Genomic DNA, 25,118 nt, shown 5'->3' on the forward strand with positions numbered 1-25,118 from the left:
TACTTTCGCGATTAATAAGGCAGATAGTAGAAAGTGAAGTAATTCAACTGTTGTGGAAACGTGTTGCGGATGGAAGTCATCGTGCTGCGTTCGAAAATCGTACAACCGGACTTTCGTGACCGTCGTTGTAAAAATCGTTTGTTCGCGTTCGATACGTTTCTGTGAGAGCGTACGCGAAACGCTTATCGATCATCGGCTGCCAAATAATCCGGCGAACGTTCGATTTTTTCCCCGTCGAGCATGTTGAACGCGGTTTTAATTTGTCGATCGATAAATTAATGGACGTCGAGACGGTCGATTAGAAAGCGGTTGCTGTGGACGTTTATTCGTGTCGACGTCGGTGGCCAACTTATTAGAGGATTTACGATCTTACGAGCAGGCTAATTTGGCGAAACGATTCGTGAACGGAATACGCGCGTCGAAAAAACGCGTTATTTGTACGTCTCGTCGGGTCGATCTTGTTTTTATCAGCAGTTCCTGTTAGGCTGTTTCCCGTCTCCTTTGCAAAGAAATTCGTCGCGACGAGTCTCGCGAAATGATCGCGTGCATACCTACAGCGTTGCTCTCCTCTGTCACAATCAGTATGCGCGGCGGTGACTGCAGAATTATTCGTAGCGTGTCTCGTTGTGAATCAGACCGACCGAGACGCGACTTTGATAGATTATCGATCATTCGTTCGTGGAAAATAATTGATTTTACGTCGTGACATTCAATTTCTCTGTACTCTTAATACGTCCAACCGAGCATATATCATCCAGATCTTCGTTAAGAACAAACGTTTCAATAATTATATTCGTGGGAACGATTTCGAAACTTCCGTCGAGATCGTAACCTGGGTTTTTAATGGAAGCGGCATCGTACCAGTTCCCGCTGCAATTTTTCGAAACAAATTCGTTGTTTTCGTAATTATTTCACGTCGAGGGAATTTTTATCTTGAACGAAATTTGCGTCAAATTTTTCAATGTCCGTTAAATGACGGAGAGCGGATGCGTACGTTTCCACGTCAGGCAGTCAGAAGCGGTAATAACTCATCGCCCACGCGCGGAAGCGGTCGCGAAACTTGCTTCCCTCGCTTGTATAGTCTTTAATAAGGAGTATTCGGTGAAACTGATAGCGATAAAGAAGCTAATTTAACGAAAACCGAACAATATTTCGATCTTTTTGACGATCTCGTTTAAATTTTTCTTCGCGGGATTATCGTTATAATATTATGTCAGTGCTTTAAAATATCCGCCACCAGAGATTCTCAAATTGCATTACGGTCGAGGAATAAGAGTAATCTTTGACAAAAACCACAAGGCAACGTCGTACTCGCCATTCTCCGGACATTGAAAAACGAACGTTGGTGTAAGAAGTATAAACAGTGTATAAACTTTGATACAGATAGAAATTCTCTTCTGAATTTTGCGTAACCCGGCAATCTACTTACTTTCTTATCGTCCTGAAACTTCTTTATTGCATTCTGCGCGAAAGTCTTCTTCGATACGACTCAACAAGGAATTTTCTCCTTTATACTGCGCGTGGGAAAAATTCTATTCGCCTCGCGGATAATACACAACTTGAATAAATTTGTTATTTTTGAACGAACAGTTTTAAGAGACACGATATATTCTGTACAAGCAGGTAATATTTACGTAAAATCCCAAAGATACTCCCACGCGTACGAGCCTCTAAATTTGAAAATATAATTTAGAGGTCTCTTTCGTAAATAAAAAAGATACAAAGACACGCACGATACCTACGCACGAATCATTACAGTGAAATTTATTCCAAACATTATTCCAATTATTTCCCCGTCTAATTGAAAAATAATACAGACAGCGCAAAATCGTATATTTTAAAAGGCAACGAACGTGCACGACTGTTATGTTTTAATTACGGGAATATATCACCGTTGCGTTCAAAACTCTAGTCGCGACAAAGCAATAAATTATGAAATAAGCATAGCGATTCACGGCCACGCGTTTGCAAGTATAACACGGAAGTATCGGTATTTAAATTCGAAACAGCGAAAGTTTATCGTCGAAAACTCGGATCTACCATAACTTTCTACCACGTTTCGCGTACTTCTTGCATCCCGTTCTTGCACATATTATCGCGATGTTAATAACAAGCTCGCAGTTGTGTTTACGCGCTACTAAATCATAGTCTGTCTCGTTCATCAATCTTTCGCTGTATCCTGAACGATTTTAATGATGTAATTCTTGAGAATTACGGCGCGCACTCGAAGCTTCCATCTTCGAAACGAATTATCGGCCGTGCCGGTCGGCGGAAAACGTGGAAAGTATCTGGTTAAGTACTTAGGTATTCCGCGGGCGCAAGAAGCTCGTGAAAACAAAGGGGGCCAAATTATCGATGATTTATCAGAAGCGCCGCCCGTAAACCGCGGATGCGTATACGGTAGCAAGATATTCGTGCTCGTTGCGTCAATTACATTTTACAAACACGGTGGTTGGGAGTAACGGCGAACATTGTACTTGATCGATGCTGTCAATACCAACGCAATTTATATTTTTTATTTAAATAATGAATAAGATCGTCTGAGAAAGTATCGGTTTACTTTTGACGAGGAAAACTTGCGGCATTGAGACAACTGTACGTAGAAATAATTGCAATTTTATGCTTGGATTCTGACGAAGACTTCATCTAACGCGAGTCACGAGTTTACATTATCCATGTGTAAAATTGTAATTAGTTCTTTGAGATCAGAGATGAAATCAGAGGTGAAATTTGAGGAACAACAGACTTAAGGGGCCTTTCTACTTTGTGGGATTTAAAAAATCGAATTTTTTTGTTTTTTATTGCATTTTCATTTAATATGTAGTTTCGAAAATATATCTACCAAATATTACATTGAAATTCTAAAAACTAACGAAGTTATAGCTTGCTGTAATGTACCACGCGCAGGTATAACTGGACGTAAAACTTTAAGTTGCCTTTCTACTTTGTGGGATTAAAAAAATCGAATTTTTTTGTTTTTTTTTTTCATTTTCTTTTAGTATGTAGTTTCGAAAATATATATCTACCAAATATTAAATTGAAATTTGAAAAACTAACGAAGTTATAGCTTGCTGAAATGTACCGCGTGCAGGTATAACAACTGGACGTGAAACTTTCAAGCTGTTTTTCTCGAAACTACATTTTTCAGCACTGCGTATGTGATAACGAAAAATCTATTCAAGATATCAACATGAAATTTATACAGTATCTTTAGAACTGGTCTCCCAATGGCATGAACTAGGATAATTGCGATATATGCAATGCTTCTTCTTTTATTAACAAAAAAGCAACCGAATATATGAAAATATTCAGTATTTTTTCGTAAAATAGCTGTCATTTTGCCATTTTTTGTTTCTTTGAAAAGATTCTAGTTCATGTTATAACCACACTCATCTACATTAAGAATATCATTGGTTTTTGGATTTCGGATAACTTGTTCGCAAGATATCACATACGTAGTCGGAGTGCTGTTCGTAAAAACTGTTGTTTATTGATTAACAAAAACAGCGTAATCAATAGATATTATACGTTGCAAAAATTCGTAAATATAGCTAAATATATAATAAATGTATCTACAAAACCTGGAATTAATCTGTCTTTAATAGTGCGTAAAAAAAAATCACAAAGAAACATGTATTTTTCGTGCCTACAAAGTAGAATGGCCCCTTAATATAGAAAACAATAACACAGTTAACACTCGGACGACGGCACTCGGGTCTGTTCAGACCCCCCTCTAGACGCAAGCGCTCGTCTCTTCGATAGTTGTGTTTACTTGTTGAGGACGCATTTCTCGACAGTATTCTGTGAGGTCTTCAAATGCCAAGTCGTATTCTGGGCCCTGCTCAAATTTAGATCATCGTTACTTGAACATATTGTGTATAGCGTTTTGTAATTATTGTAATAAAATAAAGTTTTTCACGAGCTGTTAGGTAGTGAAGGTAATAGTGACAGTGAAATTTATCAATAGCGATAGTAATGCTAATCTAGTACCAGAAATCAGTAAAAAAAAAACAATTATATATAATTTTATGCGAGCTTCCGAACGTTCGAGCGTTAATATAGTGTGGCGCTGCTAGTAGACTCATCAGTAAGGCTTTCTAACAGGCCCTGCCTTAGATGACTGGGATATTGAGAGCGCTTGTGAGAGCGCGACCCCTCTGGTGGCGAGCATGGGAGCCGACGCGACAATAGAAATCATTGGACGTTACGTGGACACTTATCCAAAGGTTTGCAGCCACGGGAGCACATTGTAGCATTAATCGAATTAATCGAGCAGCGAACGTATCAATTGCCAGGCACCGATTATCGCGAACCAGTGGCCAGGATCTAAATTACGTGTCCCCGTGTGCGTACACGACGGTGAAAAAAGACAGACAGGCTGCAAAGTGCTGACCATTATCGATATCCTGGCAAAAGAGAGGCATTGTGCTCTACGCGCGCTGATGAGAACCGCGCTCGTCCAGGTGAGAGACGCCTCAGGACCGAATATAAACGGACGAAGATCGCCGGGTGCCGATAACATTGTTTCCCTTCGTCCAGTACTTTTATTCGCGTTCGGTACACACAGTCTTATTACATATCGCGCATCGACCAAGCATTAGCATAGACCCCACATAGTCCGAGCGCTAGTTCGCTATATTGATCCTGGCTCCTTATGAAATTCTCCGCGGAAAACGTGAGAGAGGATGTGCCTCGCGTTATACCTCGTTAAGTATTCATGGTCGAGCGTCGTACCTGCTACGCCGAGAATCTATATTCGCCGGGTCGGCGCGAAAACACTTACGACTTTCGAAACAGCGTTGTTACGGGACCCAGGGAAGAATAATTCGTGGGCGAGACCGCAATTACAATAGGCAACCGGTCGTTCCCGTTCCTCATCCTTCCCCGGTCCAGGCTTTTTTGTAACGCTCGATAATAACACACGATTTAATCGTCAATCTCTCTACTTCTTACTAAAAAATTCATTGATTTTTCTATCTTTTATTTTAATCGTGTAATGCCATATTAACAGACGCGTAAACACGCTGAGGCACGAAACTGTCAGAAAACTCTCAGAAATTTCACATAATTATTTTGTTCGATATATTTCTAGGCGAAAAATAACAAAAAAATAGAATCCTTTTTATTTTAATTACTTAGAAAATTGACAAATCAGTTTGAGAAACATTGATCTGGAAATTTTATTTTTACTATAAAATAAAAAATAGTATATTCCAATTTCCACAGCAAAGAAAAAACCTTGTTCAATATCTATACAGGGTGAGTCACGAACTAGTCTCCACGATTTTTCGAATGTTAATCAGTATTTAACCGACAAGAAATTACAGTTGCTTAAATTTAAAAATAAATTGATTCTCGATAAAGGTAATTGCTATATTTTTGAATATCATGTTAAAACTTACATTCGAATCTTTGTATCGATATTTCGCGAGTTTCGTTAAAATTGCCAGCGTTGAATTTCGTCGGGGAAATATTTCGAGAACAATGGCGAGGCGCGTTTGGGATCCATTCGATCGTACGATTCGCGGCTGAATTTTGCGGTCATCTCGTATTTCCAGCCGGGACACGACTTTCACTGGCTGGGACCTGTTTTTTGCTGCATTTTGATTTCTTCGAGCGAGAAGTTCTACGACGAAATATACATATACAACCGGAGGTCGTAAAGTTTAAGCTCTTAACGACGTTTCAGTATTGCGCCTGATGTAGGGCAGTTCGAACAACTACGAAATCATTTTGAGCAATATTCATTACACGGCTTATGCATATGATGATTACGCTATAAACTTTGCCGTACGCGTCTAGCCAGTCGCGACTAATTATGTATATTTTTAATCAAGGTTCTTTACACTATATAGGCCGCTTTACGATCGCCCCGTGCTGCTCCGGAGACTTTGAGATAACGTAATCGCAAACGATGCAATTTAGACATTAAAATAATCGCTGACGACGATTGGATCGCACCGACGATAGATTCGTTAACGTTTAATTTTTCTTTACAGGCAAGGATAACTGTCGCGTGGCTTTGGTGCTTGCTATGCGTGTCTTCGCATCTTCGTGGCGTTGTCTCGAAAGCTGGTGAGTAACATTTCAAACTAAAAGCCTACGTGCAATCTTTAATATCGACTCGCTTTACCATAACTGCAGATTTTACGTTTCCGGTTCATTAGATCCAGGGAATATCCTCGCGAGGAGAAAGGAAAAGCTTCGTAAGCTATCTCTATAAGAGGCTTTTCAATTCTATCTCCGTGGAAAGCATTTTCTTCGTCTCTATATTTTCAAGGTACCGTCAGAACGAGCACGAACGGGCGGTGCAAATATTTGATGAAACATCGAAAGTAATTTCACGCTTCTCTCGTAAATTCGTACGGTTTAAGCGTCGATAAATATTACGTTGAAGAGTTTCTTAAACAGTAATATTTTATCGAAGCGGTCACGCTCGGAATCGCGTTAATTAATTCGAAATACATGGAACCGTGGATACTCCTCGATCTTTCCGGGGAGGGTAGGACTAACGAAAAACTGAATAAACGAACGAAAACGAAGGAATAGAAATATTCCTCGAACGTGAACGTTGGAAGAATCGATGCACGCATAAATCTGTCTTACCTGATTGCCAATTACTTACGTCAGGCGGGATGCTCACCGGCGGTTTATCATCGATTCCGTTCAACGTCTTAGGATTGACGGCACGCGCGAAGATATCGCTCCTTTCGTACATTTTCTATGTTCCAGCAACGTCGACCGAATAAATAACCGTCTCGTTCCTATTTTTACGCTATTCTACCTGCGAACTTAATCTCTGAGAGCTGGAGAACGGCGTTCGCCGCAGATGCACGACGATTAACCCATTTGTGACAGGCGTTCCCAATTAGGAACGGTATAATCTCCGCGATGGCTGATAGAAAATCCTGTATGTTTATGTAGGTGATTTACTAATGGTTTACGGATCTCGAATAAAATTTGAATTATCTAAGCTGACGATAATTTTCGTTATTTTTAATACTTTCACGTACACACGGTTCAGAACAATTTCCTTCTCTGTTGCCTACACGTTTTGCAAACTTGTTCATTAAAATGTACAAATATAAAACACAAAATTCGTTACGACATAATAAACTTAGCTTCTTTATACGTATAAATAAATGTGATTTATCGAAGTTATTGAAAAAAAAATTAGGATTTTCAAAAGGGTACCACGTTGGTGTCACCGGACGTGAAAGTGTTAAGAAAAGAGACAAATCTGGAAACTAGTTGATAGTGTGTATGAAATTTTAGTATTTGTTAGGTACGATCGATCATGCCGGATACTATTTATTTCCCTTCCTTCCGCGTGTAGTAACAAATCAGGGGATCTATTAGTTACTGCGATGGCTTTGATGCACAAATACAGTCATAGCGCACTCGTGTCGTAACATTTGTGTTTGTTGTTATGTAAATACGTCGAGTCTGTTATACAACTCTCGTTTTACGGCACAACATCATTACACGATGTTCTATCCATCACTACAGCACAGTCTGTTACAACCAGTCTTTACGATATTAATTAATCATGAGAGCAGCGGTAGATCGCGATAAAGGATCGACCAGCGTCCGTTCGCAACGTTATACGTTGCATCTATTACCCTATATTGATGCTAATTATTTCGTATTCCCATTTAACTTACTAGATTCTGTCAGTTTAATCGTGTTTGCTTCCGGGGGATGGCGGAATCGACGAATATAATAGTAAAATACCCAACAGGCATTAATCGGAACGTAATTCAAAAGTGGTAGCAATTCCGGTAAAATGAAACTCGTATTTGTACTTTGAAAATCCAACGAATCAATGAATAGTAACTGGACTGTGGATGTTTGTGCATTTATGGGAAATTTGATTAATTCTATTAATAAAAGTATGAATTTGCATAAACATCCCCAGTCTGATAGGGTCAGTTGTCCTAATATGGAATACTTCTTTGTATACACAAGTTTCACTTGCTTGCAGAACTTTTATAAAAATTTAAATATTATGCCCTTTTGACTGGTAACAGTCAAATTTAAAATATAATAACGGTTTAGGAAATATTTACTTTTTTTACTGAGATCCTCATTTTCCATATTAGGCTCATAGTGCTCGTAATATGGAACAGCATAATATATTGAATGAGTTTTTAGAAATATTACGTTTACGAGATAGAAATTCATAATATCGATAATTGTTGCGAAAACTTGACCATATTTGAAAAAATAATCGACCTAACTCAAAGCTGATTACCTTATTATGTACATTATTAGGTCAAAGATCACCTTGCAAAAACTCGGACTACGGTATTTCCTCAATATTCTTTTACGAACATTGCTTTGGAATTCATGCATATGCACGCTAGTTGCAACGAATGACAATTGTAATCTTTAATATCGCGATGTTCCAAATTAGTAACGTTATTAGGGCAACTGACCCTAATAACAAAAATCTGATAGCGTAAATGCCATGGTAGTACAAGATTATTTCGTCTTTATCGAAACGATCGTTTAACTGTATTAACTGTACGTAAAAATGGAAATAATAGGAACGACAGAGCAGATAGCGGTAAGCGTTTCAAGACACCGCGATAGTAGCGACCAAACGTACAGACGCTCGAGCAAGTAGTAATTGCCTAGATCACGGTATTATTAGGTTTAATATAAATCCAGTAGTTTGGCGCGAAAAGACCCGGAAGGCAGTGTTTAGGTGGCCCGAGATAAGCGTAGAGGTGAGACTCGATGGGTCGCTGGTAGTGTTATTTCGGATGGGGTAGAGCTACGAACATACGGTAATTGGGTAAAAGGAGAGGGAAATCTGGCCGTGTGCCGACAACTGTTGCAGCCGGGCGCATAACTCTCTCTAAATGGTCAAGCCTGGATATCGTGGGAATCGAGGCTGAAAACGTAGCAGGGTTGGTAACGTTTAGTCCCTTTCCGCGTCGAGCGCGCTACCGTGGAAACCGTTGCGCTGCCATCAGCACCGATTTCCGGATACGTGTACCGCCTCGTGTGCATAGCCACGGGGAATCGTCGAAACTCAGAACGCAAACAACGATCGAACGAGCCCAAAGCTAGAAACGTCCGGTCGCGTTTAATGCCCGTGCACCGATCGACGACCACGCAAAACCGATTACTTGAAATTACGCGCGTTTACCTGACGCAATCCACCGATTCGAATCCAAGATTGACACGCGTCACGGTCGAGCCCAGCGATGCCTGCGGCCAAAAGTCACGTAACAGTTTAAATCCATCTTTCGAACCGTTCTTACTATAATTTCAGCTGCACGTAGATAATGGACGTTTTCAAATTTCACACTCGGAGGTTATTTGATCGAAGAGTCAGTTTACCGTGGATTTCCCGATGTTTTCTTCCACTGGGATAGATGGGCCATAAATCTTATAGTGGGAAGGCGCTGCGCTTCAATCATTTTATTATTTTTTTTTTCAAACAATAGATACAGATTTTCCATTTTTTGAATATTGGAAAATTAGAATTTTGAACTGAAGGAAGAGCGATCGTGGTAGAGTTACATGGCTCGAGGTGTATAATATTTGGAATAAAATGACGGGAAACCCTCCAGGCGTGTCAACAACCCAAGAATAGGTCGAGTGGCGGGAGGTGGGGGAAGGGAACTAGCTCGCGAGAGGAGGCGAGGCATATTGAAAGTGTGAAATATTTGAGAACATTCCAAATGTGACAAATATACTTGGGTAGTACCAATAACGAGTACTCTTAGAATATTGGAAAAAAAATATTTTGAAGAAAAATCAGCATCCTAAATATCTTGCTCGGCCTCATTTCCAAATGTAATAAAACGTAATTTTAACTGTTATTTTTAGTCCACGAATTTACACAAAATATCAAATAAGAATCTATAAAGGAAAATCAAAACAAATTGAATATTAAAGATTAATCAGATTCGCTAATACAAAATTAAAGATACCAAATTCAAAATGGCGAGTACAGTATACCAAATAAGTACGTATAAAATTATTTCTTCTGAACGTATCTTATTAAAACTTGGCACGCAACTTTACACGTAGCTTTAAGGTACACCTAATTTAGAATTTCATATTTTCAACCCCGGATTTGTAATTAGCGACCCCGGAGACCTTCAAGTAACAAGTTTCACCGCAATGTATTCAAGAGAAAAATTTTTGCGATAAAGCAACGAAGTTGGGGACCAGTCGTGCCAAGAAACTTTGAAACTTTGTTATCACCTCTTAAATGTCTGAAAAAAAATTTCCATCGCCACAAGGGAACACCTGCGAGCTTCCCCTTTGGTCACGAGTTTCTCACTTTCAACCCTTTGCTGGACAGTTTTCGTATTTCACAATAATATATTAGCTCGTTCCGTATGTTCGTTTCGTACTACAACTTAAAACAACACTTTAAACATGTAATGGAATTTTATGAAAAATAGTACACCTATTCTCGTTCGACAACTCCCTTTCCTTTGGCAAAGTATCGTCGCTTGTTTGATTTTTTATTAAAGTGTAGTTCAACGCTTTTTATTAAAACATTGACATTTTCAAATCGTTTACCCACTAATAAACTTGGAGACCGCTGTATTTTATTTCTTACAAGGTTCAGTTTTATTATATGCTAACAAGAATATTCGTGCAATCAGGCTCGAAGCACGATCGAGAAAATTTCGTTCCGTAAGCCAGTGATCTCAAACTTCGAGCTCTGATATAATATCTATTTCTTTTTATGAATTCTTGATGTTAATATATTTAAAATTTCAGAAATCCCCTGAACAAACAAATTTTCTTTGCCTTCTATTAAATTACGAATTTTATCCTCGTCAATTTCAAAATATCGAAACGACTTTAATGCGAAAATATATTTCTTTTACATTCATATTTTTATCTAAACGTTGTCGACAGTCTTCACTGCAACCATCGATGTAATATAAACATGAATCGACCAAATCTCTATTTCTATTTTCTATTTTTTTTTGGGTGCGATACTGGCACTATCGGCTTCGTAGTAACACCATTTATCTTCAAATGACCAAATCTCGTTCAGGTTACAAATACTGGCTGAAAAATGAATGCGAGCAATAATATATTTCTTTTACATTCAATCTTTTATCTAAACGTTGTCGACAATCTTGACTTCAACCATCGATGTAATATAAACGTGAATCAGTCGAATCTCGTTTTGATTAAAAATACTGCCTGAAAAATGACGATAAGGTGGATGCAACGATATAAATTCTTTATGGAGTCGCAGAATCGGTTGAAACGAAACGCGACGTGAAGTCCAGTGCTCGACGTAGGACCGTAACGGGTTAAACGAAGCGCGATCGGGTCGAACCAGTTCCGTTGCACTTTAGTATCGACGTCGGACAGTAGTCGAAGCCCTTGTTCGAAGCGCGCGTCGTCGAGCACGGCCATATTTCCTATCCGTCCGGGGTGAAATAATTGCGACGGAGTGTACATTTTATCCGTTTTAAGAAGCCCATCTATACGTCAGTCTCTCGCGCGTACTTTGCAGCCGACTGCACACAGTCGTTCATCGCGTTCCTACGGCCCTCGTACCGATCTCACGGATCTCGATGCTCGCTCGTAGACACACAGCGTTCGCGAACATCGAACGCCAGGCGTATAAAATCGATACAGTCGTAAAAGTGACGCCCCGCGTACCGGAGGGAACCCGTTCGATAAGTCATCGGGATATTATGAACTGCGAACATTTTTCCGCGAACAATGGCGGCGGCTTCGGGGTCGCTTCGTAAATTCGGTTTCTCCCTTAACGACGTCGCACGAATCCGTCCGCGAGGCGAGAAATATGGGTCGCGATCGACACGCTTGCTCCCGCAGTATGCGCTTTCTAATGCAGTCGCTTTCCAAGAAACTGCCAGAGTTCGACCAGGTAGCTCACCTTTCTTCGGGCAGAATTTGTGGAGACGTTCCACTATCGGTGCACGTCGCTTATTTAGGAACGCCGCTACTTGCGTTTACCGCGTCGAAGTCGTTTCTATCGATAGAACGTTTGGTGCAAAGAACAAATTTTTAATTCAATTTAACAGGAATACATATATCTCATAGTCGATGACCTGGACAAACTCACCCTAGCGTTAACAATGACACAAAGAGGGTGATTTGTAAGGATGTCAGGAATGGTCACAGGCGTGAGGTAGTAAAACATAACTATATAAACTATATTATTTAATATTACTATAACTATTTAACATAACAGAACATAAAAAGAATATAAAAACGTGAACGTAAAAGCTATAAGTGATTACTCTCGACCAGAGTTCGATGCAGAGTGACTTTCTGCTGTCGAAGTTGAACTCTCTCGATTCCTATCTACATTCTACATCTTTGTCTAAACAATATCTTCCCCGGTTTAAACACAAGTAAATTTCTTACAATTTAATAGCAATATATTTCATAGTCGATGACCTGGACAAACTCACCCTAGCGTTAGCCATGATACAAAGAGGGTGATTTTACCCCCTAAATAAGCCGAATAAATCGAAATACTTCAGAGTCCAATTTCGATGGATGGAAATCTGTATTTGCAATGTGTAAGCGATCGATTGCGTAATCAATTAGAATCGTAGTGGCCAGTGCTGGCGCACAATCGAGCGCTTTGGAAACGCCGAGTCGAGCGAGCCTCGTCGAAAAAGGATAGGCGAAAGTCGTTGGAGGTTAAGTATTCCCTCGATCGTCCGATAGGCCGTTTCCAACATTCGAGTATCATCGTTCACTCGCAACCTTACAACTTTCGTGCCGTCTAGCGGCGTGTTGTTCGTTTCAAAGAGAGTACCTGCACGTTTTCGTTCGCCGCCATTAAAGAATTGTCCATTAAAGATGCGATCCGGATACGGGAGTCGCGCGAAGTAGGTAAACCGTACGGAGAAGGCAAATGTCATCCAGCGTCTTGCCAAGAATACGTTTCGTTCGAGAGGGACGGTGCATCTTCGTTTACCGGGCGGCCATTAGCGTTCAGCGTTAACCTTTACCGAGAAGGATCGCATCCGAGAGGCACGCGTTCGTTTCGAGGCGACGTGGCTTTTGTGTTTTCCACGGCTGGAGACCCCGCGACCCTTCTGTGTCAGGCGAGAGCACTCGTATAACGCGGGGTTGCGGAATACGTTCGCGTAAATTATTAAGGAAGCTTCGCAGGACGCGATAAAGGGGTATCCGGTCACCGTTCGTTTGCACATTGATGTATCTCGTCTTACCTTCCGCGAAAGTTAACGGGTTCCAAAAGTTTCATATAAATTAGATTATAATCTTGAGTTTGCAGTGTGGTTAATACAAGGAAACAAGATTATTTTCTTTAATACGATTCAACTCATCTTGAGCTTCCATTGCTCTCCAAACTTTAAACGAAGTATACAATATTTTAGTTTTCTCTTACGTTTCTTTCATAGTAAGAACAATTTTAATTAAATACAACCGGGTAAGAATCGATTCTACAAGCTATAGTGTATCAAAAATGTCGAACAAAATTTTTTCGTACGATGGTTCGTTTTCGAGATAATTAAATTTGAATGTCTGATAATTACTCGCCATTTCCACTTATTTTTGTATGTACTTTGTGCACCTATCCTAGATTTCTGTTAATGCGGACAGCTCTTATTCAGGCATAAACTTCTAAAATAAATGATAATAAAATATTTCTTCTTTGGTAATATATAAACTTTGACGTTTTAATGCTAAAATTTTCTCAAAGCTTACATATGAAATTTGAGAGCCTGAGACTGGATAAATACTTATTCAAACATAAACTTCTAAAATAAACGATAATGGAATATTTCATTGGTACGTCATCTTTGGTAATATACAGGGTGTTCGGCCACCTCTGGCAAAAATTTTAATGGGGGATTCTAGAGACCAAAATAAAACGAAAATCAAGAATACCAATTTGTTGCTGGAGGCTTCGTTAAAAAGTTATTAACAATTAAATTCAAAAATTTCAAATCGTTTTGGAAAAATTATTTTCGGTTGCAGGGGTCAATTAGAATCATTTTTGGTGAATAGACATACCCCCGAAATCCTGCGCAATTTCGAGAAAAAAATTCAGTACGGGCGGAACTTTAAACGTTAATAACTTTTTAACAAAGCCTCCATCAGCAAATTGGTACTCTTGATTTTCGTCTTATTTTGGCCTCCAGAATCTCCTATTAAAATTTTCCCCAGGGATGGCCGAATTCCCTGTATAAACTTTGGCGTTTTAATGCTAAAATTTAGTCTGATTTCTCAAAGCTTACATATGAAATTCGAGAGCCTGGGACTCGATAAATAACAGAGTGGAACGCAAATTTCTAAGTAACGAATAAGGCACTGTCTAAATAAAGTTTTATCGAAACAAATACTTTTGTTCTAGTATGGTTCTATTCTCGATTATTACGTTGGTATGCTTGTGTTTGTAATAATCTGCGGAGAAGAAAAGACCTTCCGTGCGAGTCGTATTGGGTCAGACGTTATGGCCAACCTTCATAAGGCAGTATTACTTGACGCTCTTCACATTCTACTTTTTCATAGTACCACATTCCCCTTAATCCGGGACTGTTCTTCCTTTCTCTCCGCAATATGTATGCGTGTGAAATATTATACGCCATTTTCAGTCGTTCATTTCATGTTTCTGCATTTTTATCCTGTATGGGATTGTTGTATGTATCGCGCGACACTTGGATTTTTGTTTAAAAATATCCGGCTTTCCTGCGATTTTGCTTTGTAAATACTAGTAAGAATTCGCCAGTTTCTTTGATCAAAATTGTATTTAATTAAAGGTACGGTACCTTTTCAACCTGATACCTTTCGAGTAACATGATCCGACAATGGTTCGAAGCAGTATATTACACGCGAGAGTTTGATTGTAAAATCAAATTGTTACGATCGTTTGTTGTGAAGTTTGTGTAAACGCATCCAGCATGAAATTTTAACGAGAGCATTAGATTACAATTAAGGATGGATTTCGTTTAATTTGCACGATTGTTGAGCTACGATAAAAATAGAATAATAGTGAGCTGGCGAAGCCTTTCAACAGCTGGCGCTTAGTGTAAAGTGTCTCTCGTACGGCTACGGGACGCACTAATCCCATAATCTCTTTCACCAAAGCGGACGTTTTGCGCCGCTGACTCACGTTTCCGGTCGGGCGGGCTTCTTGCACCTGTGATGGCGACTATAAGAAAGTTTTTACGACGAATTTATAAATCGAAATCCCTTGGGATCAGGGACGATAAGACGATTTATTCTAAGAACGAATGGGGGCAGACATTTTATTTTATATGACGCGTATGTTTGAGCTTTGTTCGTATTTTATTTTTCATTAAAATACCATCAAGGTATCTGTTATGATTTTACACGTATAACTATAGCCAGTAACAAAGTCTACGTACACTCTATTAATATCGATGATCTACGTAATAAATTGTTTGTTCAAGTAAGGGATGAGAAGAATGAGTGAGCAAAATATTTAAATTTTTAAATCATTACAAAATCAACGGAGGTGTTAGAAACGTAGATTAAATTCTCCTTGGCGCGTTTCCCCCTCTTAAAGGAGGATCGGTCAGGACACTTGGAAAAAGAAGGGCTGTACTGTCAAGGGTATCCTCACGACCCTGGTTCTGTCAGGGTACAGAACTGTATTGGCTTTTGCCGTGAACACAGATAAGATTTTAGAAAGTCCATCGTGTGTCGATTTTATTAAAACGCCACATCGCTATCCTGATCCTGATATCAATAGAAACAAAATCATTTGATTTAAATTATAAAGGAACTTAGCCATAACCTTTCTATCGTCAGCGTTGTAATCAGAGAGAAATTTTACATTCGACCGATAGTATTTCATAGACAAGTATTATGTCTCGACTAAAGCGATTGGGCGAAATATCAAAGTCATTTATTCGGTGTGTTGCCAAATGTCAGCGAGACACAGCCTGGGTAATTACAGTTCGTTACTATGGAAAGTATAGCTCAGCGTAGGTAACTGACCTATCATATCCCATGGCTCGTTAGGATCTATTTACCTGTATATAGGATGAGAAAAGAACGCTCTACAAAGACTTTTATACACAATACGTAACATTGTGGTACTATAAAACTGAGCAATAACCCAGCGAAGATAGTAAAGTGTAATTTATGAAGGATATTAATCTGACACGAGGCTTTTGTTAATTTGTTACAGGCCTGTGCGAGGTGGAGTCGGGTCAGTCCAACATTATTCTTGATATCGAGGAGAGCAGAGGGAATGGTGAGTAGATGCGTTAATTCAATTTATGCTTTACATCGGGCAGGTCAGCGTCGTTAATCTTTGCCAATTAATACCTCATTTTCTCTTACTTGCGTCTAATGAATAATTTAAGCGATTCTGTTGATAATAGATTGGTTTATAATTCAGAAAAATTGTCTTGACACCACGTTCGGTCTAACATTTCAGAAATTACTACATTTTAAGAATAAATTCACCTAACTAATGAAATAATAATTAATAGTAAATATTTGTTAATTTTAACGTTACCAATAAAATTGCTAGCACCGTGAAATCAGGTCGATCGATAAGAGAAATTGACGGGGTCGTTCACCCTTGTCGATTTTATATAATATAGTTTCTGGGAAATTATGCGGAAAGAATGCGAACGAGTCGATGCGGCGTAATTAGTAAACGTTTGATGGCATTAATGAGGTATCGCTCGAGATCGCGTTTGGTTTGTAAAGATAACATTAATTAACCGAAGCGAGGACAGCGAGGCAACCATCAGGAAGTAACTTCATACACTCTTACTGAATCTAATAATTTAAAATAAGCACGCTTGCGTTTCTTCGTTCTACCGGTTAACTTCTTCCCTAACGATTCAACTTCACGGGTATGGTGCATTATTCGCGAGTATAACGAACGATAATAGTGCAAAACGAATCCACTATTATCCATCTGAAAAAGATCTTACCTTCGAATACGTTCCTCGTCATACTCTAGACGTGCTATCTTGATAAACGATGTTGCACTCGATTAGCCTCTATAATTACGTCCTTTGCCAGCTGAACCTCCTCCAATGAACGACCACGTTCGTAACTTCGGTTCGTGTAGCTAAACGTTAATTGCCACGTCCGCGATAAAGTGAAATTTTAGTCTTTTATTTAGCTGTTTGTTGCATCACTTAAGCATTGCGTGTATTTATTTCGCATTCATTTTACATCAGTCCATTGCACGAGTCACCTAGCATTACCATCTGCAACGTTTCCGTTCTCGTTGGCGAGAAGAAAGTAAGCTCAACGTCACTTTTTGAACTCTTTGCGAGATACTTCGTTTAAAAACTTTTTAAAACTGGTCTCGCCCGGTTTGCTATTATTTTAATTCTTAGGATCCGGCGGCGAATAAATATAGGACACGATACTAGTAAATTTAGTGTAATTTTACTTTCAGTGTTTTCGCAGAAAACAGCCTGGCAGTATTATTAGAAAATACCAGGTTAAATTGGTTTCCAGTAAAGGGGTTAATGAAAGACCTTATCCAAGTGGCTGAAATCGATTTTCTTCCCCTTGAAATATAGCGTTAAGCACTCTGTATTCGTGTAATCTCACATTCGTTGAAAATGCATTCGCGAAACCACGCTGAAACTTAATATACGTACAATAAAAAACGTCTTTTTTCATAAATCTTTTTAAGTAAATTTAATATTATATTTAATGGAAACGTATTATTTTACTTTCGTTCTAGGTAAAAATTTGACCCGTCGAAAATATTATTTTATTTTTACAGCGATCGATCAGAAGACCGTACCGGAGGAACTTCCGGTATCTGGCGATCCATACAACGAGACCATGCTGGAGCTGATTTTTCCTGGAAGGCAGCCACGTTTCAAACTGAACGGCAAGAAACTGCAGCTTCTGGAACCATTAGACAGGGACGCCGAAAATCTTTCTCACGTCGTTTTTCAGGTAAGGGCAATTACGCTTGACATTGAAATCTGTGACGCAGCATTAAGCAGATTGGTTCGTAGTCGAGGAACGCAGCTGTGTGAAATTAAATTTGCCCAATCCATTAACGGTAGCTCTGTGTTTGCTTAAAACGTCAATGGTGGTTCGCATGTCGTGAATCGCGGTGTTTGTCTCGAGGAAATCGAGTATATTTCATCGATTTGAATACTGTTAGTAAGAATACAGAAATAAAACAAACAGAGAAACGAATTTCTTAAGAATAAAATTGTATTCTTGGAAGGCTAGAACGCAAACAAAAATAAGAGACGCTTCTTAGTAACAAAGATTGTATAGTTATTTATATGGAAATTATATATTCGCTTCGAGACGCGGGTTACTTTCTTTTATTTAGAAACCCTAAGTTTGCAGACTCGAAAATGCAGTATCGCGAAGCATCGCTGCACGCCACGCAATAAGGGTCTCTGTGGGCGTCGTGGTTCTGCAAACAAACGCAAATGCGATTCAGACACTTGCCCTTCAGCTGTCGAGACGGACGGTGGCTCCTGTGGATATTCGAGAGGGTCGAATGGAGAAAAATAACTTTCGTCGTAGTCGTTGATGACGCACTGAGTCTTCAGGCTTTAGGCATTTTGCTTTTACTCCGTACAGTGTTGGACAAAAGCATAGTCACGTCGAGATTATGACCATAAATTTGTTAATACATCAATTGATACAAAAATTTAATTCTCTTTAAAATTTATACGAATGATAAAATTTTAATCAAAACGTGATCCCAAATCGTGTTTTTATTCTTACATAATAGCTGGTATATACGTACAACGGGGATTGTAATTGCGCAAACATCCTCTACAAATTTAAATTCATTTTCAATTAAGTGAACAATTTATAATCGAGTTTTATCGCAAACCAGTCGTATGATTAATAGGAATTGCTGAAACTTCTTTAGGTATATAGTGTCAAAGTAAATATCAAAATAAATATAGAAAACAACATAAATTATAGTAATTGATGAAATGCCCTTTAAAATGAGCGTTCGTACCAGTCGATAGCTTTATTAGTTCCGGAGATATAGCGATTTTAGTTTCAAGACGATGCGGTGGCTAGTTCCGGAGATATAAGGATCCGAAGCGTTTGTTTACGTTTCATTGAGATCAATGAACTCGCGCGCGTGACAATAGTAAACAGTGCGTAGTAAATTCTTGGAAATACTACGACTTCCGCGTCACGACTGTCTCGACTCACGTGCGACAAAGAAGTACGACGCGACGCGTCAAACGGAGACAGAGATAGTCAAATTAAGAAAAATATCCTTTTACATAAATTGCGATATCTCGAAAACGGAAAGTCGGATCGACGAAAACCAAAAGCCATTTTAAAGGGGAAGCTTCCCCGCTTCTGATGATGGCTCGATAATGGATACATCACGCGTGGTTTCGGAGATGCACGCATGTAAAGTTTAAGTATATTTTATATGCACCGTTCGATTATTGCAAGACGGATACTGCGGGAGCGAGAAAGAGGCTCAACGCGTTAGACGGAGACAGAGCTAGTAGAAATTAAAAAATTACACTTCTCTTTACACGACGATATCTCGAAAACGGAAAGTCGGATCGACGAAAACCAAAAGCCATTTTAAAGGGGAAGCTTCCCCGCTTCTGATGATGGCTCGATTATGGAGAAAACACAACTGACTTCCAAACTGCACGCATGTAAAGTTTGAGTACTTTCAATACGCGTTTCTAGACTATTAATTAAAATAGTATAAGTAATAAGCAAATTCTAGTAAATGACAATTCTATTAAATGTTTTTGGCATTACTAACATTGATTATTTCATGAAATTTCATTTGCTTTGACAATCTGTCAGCCTCTATTTAACGAGTCTAACGCGATTCTGAATAAACCAACTGCAATAATTTTGATCTCATCGATACCCAGAACTTCCTAAGCACGTATATAAGCAGAATACAAGAAAAAAGGCACTAAATCTTCCGGTTTCTTGTGCAGAATCTGCTAAGTATCTTCGATGAGGACTTCACCAGTAAACCCACGACCTTTCCCTCTACCTCTCTCTTTCACTTTCTTATATTTCATCTCTATAGTTTATTAACGCTGTAAGTTGTAATATTCATAAACTCAAAGTAACATTAACATGGTCACTATTTCGATACACGAAAATTATTTTCCTTTCCATGAACATTTCCTAATATTTTTCAACGTTCTAACGGTGTATCTAGTTTCACCAAAAGTGACAATTTTCAATTGATTCAAGCTCTTTGAAAATCACAGTCGACCCGTACGTGAGAACACGTACAGACCCACGTGAGAGTCAAACGATAGTGAATTTATTAAAGGAAACAGTTCACTATGTTTGCATCACAGCAGGTGATTGCTTCGATTGTTATTTGAAGCGTGTCTACGCATTCGAACATAAATTAATACGGTCGAGACTCGTTGAAATAAAGTTAAAGGGAGCCGTTATTCGCCGCGATACTTCATTCTAGACTGCTTTACTTCTTTCGATTGTTATATAGACGCGGATTAATGTTTCTGACTGTGGAATGCTTGTAGACCGTTGGCGAGGAATTCTGTTAGACTGCTTTTCTTGCTCTGTTTTCTCATAGGAAGTTATCCGCGGCCAGAACTTCTGCTTTCTGTATTTTACAACTCAACTTGATTATACGATACACGAGTCATCGAGTACAGGATTTGTCGCGACGGAAATCGAAACATTTCTGAAAAACGATCCTCCCCATCGCGGGGAATGTCGTACGTTCTAATCAGGAAAAATAATTTATATAAGACGTCCCGCGATGAACGGTACAATGAAAAAGAAAGCGATTGCATGTAAAAGTAAATCGAAAACGTAGAAATGTTTCCGTACGCGGACTCGTTTACGAGATAATTAATCTTCAAACTTGTTTGGGGCACGTGATCGAGTTACTAAAATATGCGTGATCGCATCTTATCTATATCGCGTCTATCTATTAATTACGTAACAATTCATTTTCAGAGGTCCTATTTTTCTCTATTTAATTATAACTTTAAAAAAAAATTCATTAATTCATCGACATCAATTTTCTATAAAATGGAGCACCGTACAAACTCTACGTGTTCGATTGATTTTCGTACGTAGAGTCGCTTTATTCTTGTCGTTTCTTACGGTATAGCCCGGGCTACAATATAGCGAGGTCGTAAACTCGAGTAGGTGTCAAAGTTTACAGGTTTCAGCTCCCGAAACAAGTGAATTGACAGAAATACGAGCATCTAAGGGCCTTAGACCATAGTCAGGGCCGTACGAAGAAATGTTTTATATAGTGTCGCCATTTTTAGAAAGCCATTTTCAACTCTTTAATACCTTGATTTACCTGCTTATAATATATGCATGTAGACAATGAAAAAAGGTAGTGCAGTTACGGACACAAAACGACACCCTCAAGCAAGATGTCATGTACGGCCCTAAGTGCCGCAGCAGTAGTTGGTTCCAACCCTTAAGAGTTTAGTTTACGACCTCGCTATATTGTGGCCCGGACTATACACTATACACGTTCGAAGACAGATTGGCAACGTAGTTGAAAGTACACTTCATTAGAGACTAAGTTGCTAGTTGTTAAAATATAATAGGTAATTGGTTGTTGTGTAAAGACATCTGACAAAGAATGTCCCAGTCTTAATTACAGAACGGTTCGAGTACTACCGTTGTGTTTCAACAAATCTCGAACGCAGTAACATCGTCAGCATCCCTGGCTCATTAGTAGAAAAATAATTTGAATGCTTGTGCTCGCTGAGCGATACAGCCGGGCTGATGAGCTAGCGTTTAACGGTTTGTGAGCACCTGTCTCCAGGTTTGCGAACCGTAACAGTTTGAATTACTCCTCCATCGCTTTACCGTTCCAGGGTCTGATATTCAGACTCTACTACCTCATAACACTGACATGGCTGGGCTGATAATTAATTAGAACGAGTTCCATGCTCGAACTGGATCGTCGCGAAAGTTATTCCGCGTATTTAAAATTTAACTCTCGAATATCAATAGACATACGTCGATAACGTTGGTGCAGAATTAGAAACATATTTTATTTTTTAATCCGGGGCACCTCAAAATAACAAGACACGGGGAAAAATAGCAATTTTCTGTTTTGTTATATTCTGTAACTGGCGGAAAAATAATTGACTTTGCATGGTTCGCAGGATTTATTTCGAATTCCCATAAAATGCTGCGGGAAAGAGAAGCTTTGTTTGGATAACGTAACTCGAAGTCAAAATCAAAATTTTCTTTATAACTTTCTTTTGGACAAATAGTGATGGTAGCAAAGATATTGAGACGTACACTTTTAAGTATATTTATTTATATTTTCTTTATTCGAAAATGGTCGTTTTGTTTCGCTGTTTTCTAAACTGTAATAATGGAAAAAACGATATCAGATCGACGAACGCAAGTGCATGCGATGGGCAATTTACCGTCTAACCGAATTTGCGATCAAATCGCGTACTGTTGGTAATTACGATGGTGTACGATACAGGGTACGGTTCTCCTTGACCATTATTGGCATCCGAGAATGCGCGTTGTCTCTTATGACACTATGGTGCACGGAATGTGAAAGGTCTAGAGCAGCGTTCTGGTGCTATAAGAGATTGCTCGTATTTGCCATTTTCGCAAATTGAGCGGATAAAATCGAACAGCTGGGAATTCATGTTTACACCTATTCGTTTGGCGAACGTTAGGGGAGGTAAAATCGATTCCAATCGTAACAATTTTATAGAGTAATTATATCAACGATATAATTCCTGAACAGAGAAAGTACCGATACAGATTACGATCGCCCATTATTGGCTTCGAACGATCACGTACATTGCACAACTACTTTGTCCTACGTGTCTTTTATTTAAAAATCAGAGGCAACATTACGAAATAAAATTTTTGAAACACAAGCTGAAGCAAATAGCTTAGAATATCGACAGTTATTTTAATATACGTCAAGTATTCCAGTATTTTCTAATAATTACTCGTTTTTATTTCAGTTGAGCTGCACTGTGAAGCAGACGAACAAGAAGCGCACCATACCGGTGATCGTGCGAGTCTCGGATATAAACGACAATGCCCCGATATTCATTAACACGCCTTACGAGACCACAGTGCCAGAGGTGAGCAATCCTAACGTAGCCAAATAATTTAAGAAATCGGTCTGTAATGTTATTCTAAAAACGAATCAAGCGACGTAACCTTATTTCCTCTGCGAAGCCAGACAGGAAAGCTGTTGGTTGTTGGATTTCTCTTTCGCGTTGCAACGCTGCTGATCCTAATTAATCGGTATCAGCAGCCCTGTCTCGACGAAAGTGGACGAATCGAGCCAGCAAGTTGCACGTGCGCGAGCTATTCCAAAACGGAACTCGGAAGTATCGTTTCGCCGTCAAAGAGTAACGATCGGTACGGCTCGCGGCGCGGATTCTTCTTCTTCTCCACATTCACGAACCGTTATAATAGAAATGGCGCATATCTCGGTGGGTACCGGTTGATCCAGTCAGATGCCGCGAGACGCGTACAAACGCACTCCCTTCGATTACCACGCCAACACTTATTTTAACGATCCCGCATTTTATAATTCGCGGACGAGGTGCGTGTTATCTCGATGCATCTGTGGCTATCGCCCCGTAACGGTATATTAAAACTATCCACGACCGTTCGGCCATTAAACGGCACGCACGGGACATTCTACGGGGGGCATAGTTGTGGACGTCGCTGCAACAAATGGTGTTTACGGCTCCATTAAGAAACGAAGATAGTTAACGCGAACTTTTAAACTCTACGTCCAGGATGTCCACAAATTTTTATCGTCGGACAGCTTCGATATAACTAAATTATCGATAAAGACTGTCGCACGAGCTGCACTAAACTTCTATTTTATTCTATAATTGTGATGATCGTTATCAGTGTTTTTCGTGTTTAAAGATGTATTCAACATTTGTCAAAATCATAGCGTGAACCATGGAAATATTCGATAATTCAAAATGAGTAGCGTTATTTATAATTTTACAAGTAATAAATTTCTCAGATTGTGAACAACATTGCAGCACGTTATAAGCTTGGAGGGCCGGTCACCAGGGACCACCAACCCAGTCGACTTTATGCTTGCACGCGTTGCGCTAACTGTCTGTTTATTGTGTTAAAGCACTCGTAGTTTAACGGTATGAATTATTTTATTGGTATTAATCTATGACAAATACGATTATCGAATACCGTTCGACTGCCGCTGTTATGGTTTACGATGGCGATCGTATCTCGTAATTAGCGTAGAGATATTCGAAAAGACTATTGGAAAGTCGACCATAATTCTCGCGGGCGTAACAAGTTCTGAGTAATTATGATTTACTGTTATGTTATCCTCCGTTCGTTTTATCGATGTACTTACTGCTAATCCTGTCAGATTTTCTTTTTAACGAAAAACAGCGGATCAGGAATAAATTCAAACCCGTCAACGTGTATCTTTTAATTGATATCCTGTCCCGGTATCGACGACGGTATCGTGGAAACGAAGGAAACACTTTCAATTTCGCGGCGAATGGAACGTGACCTATCGGTTGCAATTGCGGAATTGCGGGAGTTCTCTCGATCGAGATCTCGGAACGCCTTGTTCATGATTTCTGTCTCAACTAATTATTGCACGGCGTGCACCAGCCGGCCGACCGGTTTTGTGTACTTCGCCGAAGAGAAACGGAGGAAGCGGGATCATTCCGATCGATAATCGGTCGTGTAACTAAAAATCGACAGCGGCCTGACGAGAGATATTTGCTCGTAAGTTCTATCGATCGTACATTCTCTTGTAATCGCGAGGCCAAGCCGGGTTTCCACTACAAAAAATGCAGGGTGCCTTTACAACCCGAGAAAACGAATCGAAAACGTGGAATAAAATTATTTATACGACTCTTAGTTATCGAGAAAGGTTTGATCATTTTAACAGCGATCAAATTTCATCTAGCTTGCTGAGAAATTATTACAACACAATTTCTCGGGTGATACAACCTCTTCTATACTCGATTTTCAAATTTTTTTTTCTCAATAACGAAAGAACGTGGAATCAAATTTTTTGAACGACTCTTCGTTATCGAGAAAGATTTTATCATTTCAACAGTGATCAAATTTCATCTACTTGGCTCAGAAATTATTATAACACAGTTTCTCGGGTGATACAACCTCTTCTATACTCGATTTAT

The 25,118-nt window shown here is 39.3% G+C and overlaps 1 protein-coding gene across 1 annotated transcript in view; it reads left to right on the forward strand.

Annotated features, from left to right (window-relative positions):
- LOC122401686 (cadherin-99C) overlaps positions 1–25,118 on the forward strand; it is a 153,349-nt gene that overhangs the window by 95,126 nt on the left and 33,105 nt on the right. The window contains exons 2-5 of the mRNA XM_043403972.1: positions 6,000–6,075; positions 16,157–16,222; positions 17,729–17,907; positions 22,929–23,051. Coding sequence (XP_043259907.1) covers positions 6,000–6,075; positions 16,157–16,222; positions 17,729–17,907; positions 22,929–23,051 — 444 coding nt within the window. The remainder of the gene's footprint in view (positions 1–5,999; positions 6,076–16,156; positions 16,223–17,728; positions 17,908–22,928; positions 23,052–25,118) is intronic.

The sequence above is a fragment of the Colletes gigas genome, unplaced genomic scaffold (assembly GCF_013123115.1).
Source record: "Colletes gigas isolate AHSC1104 unplaced genomic scaffold, ASM1312311v1 Colletes_gigas_Sc00027, whole genome shotgun sequence".
Lineage (NCBI taxonomy): Eukaryota > Metazoa > Arthropoda > Insecta > Hymenoptera > Colletidae > Colletes > Colletes gigas.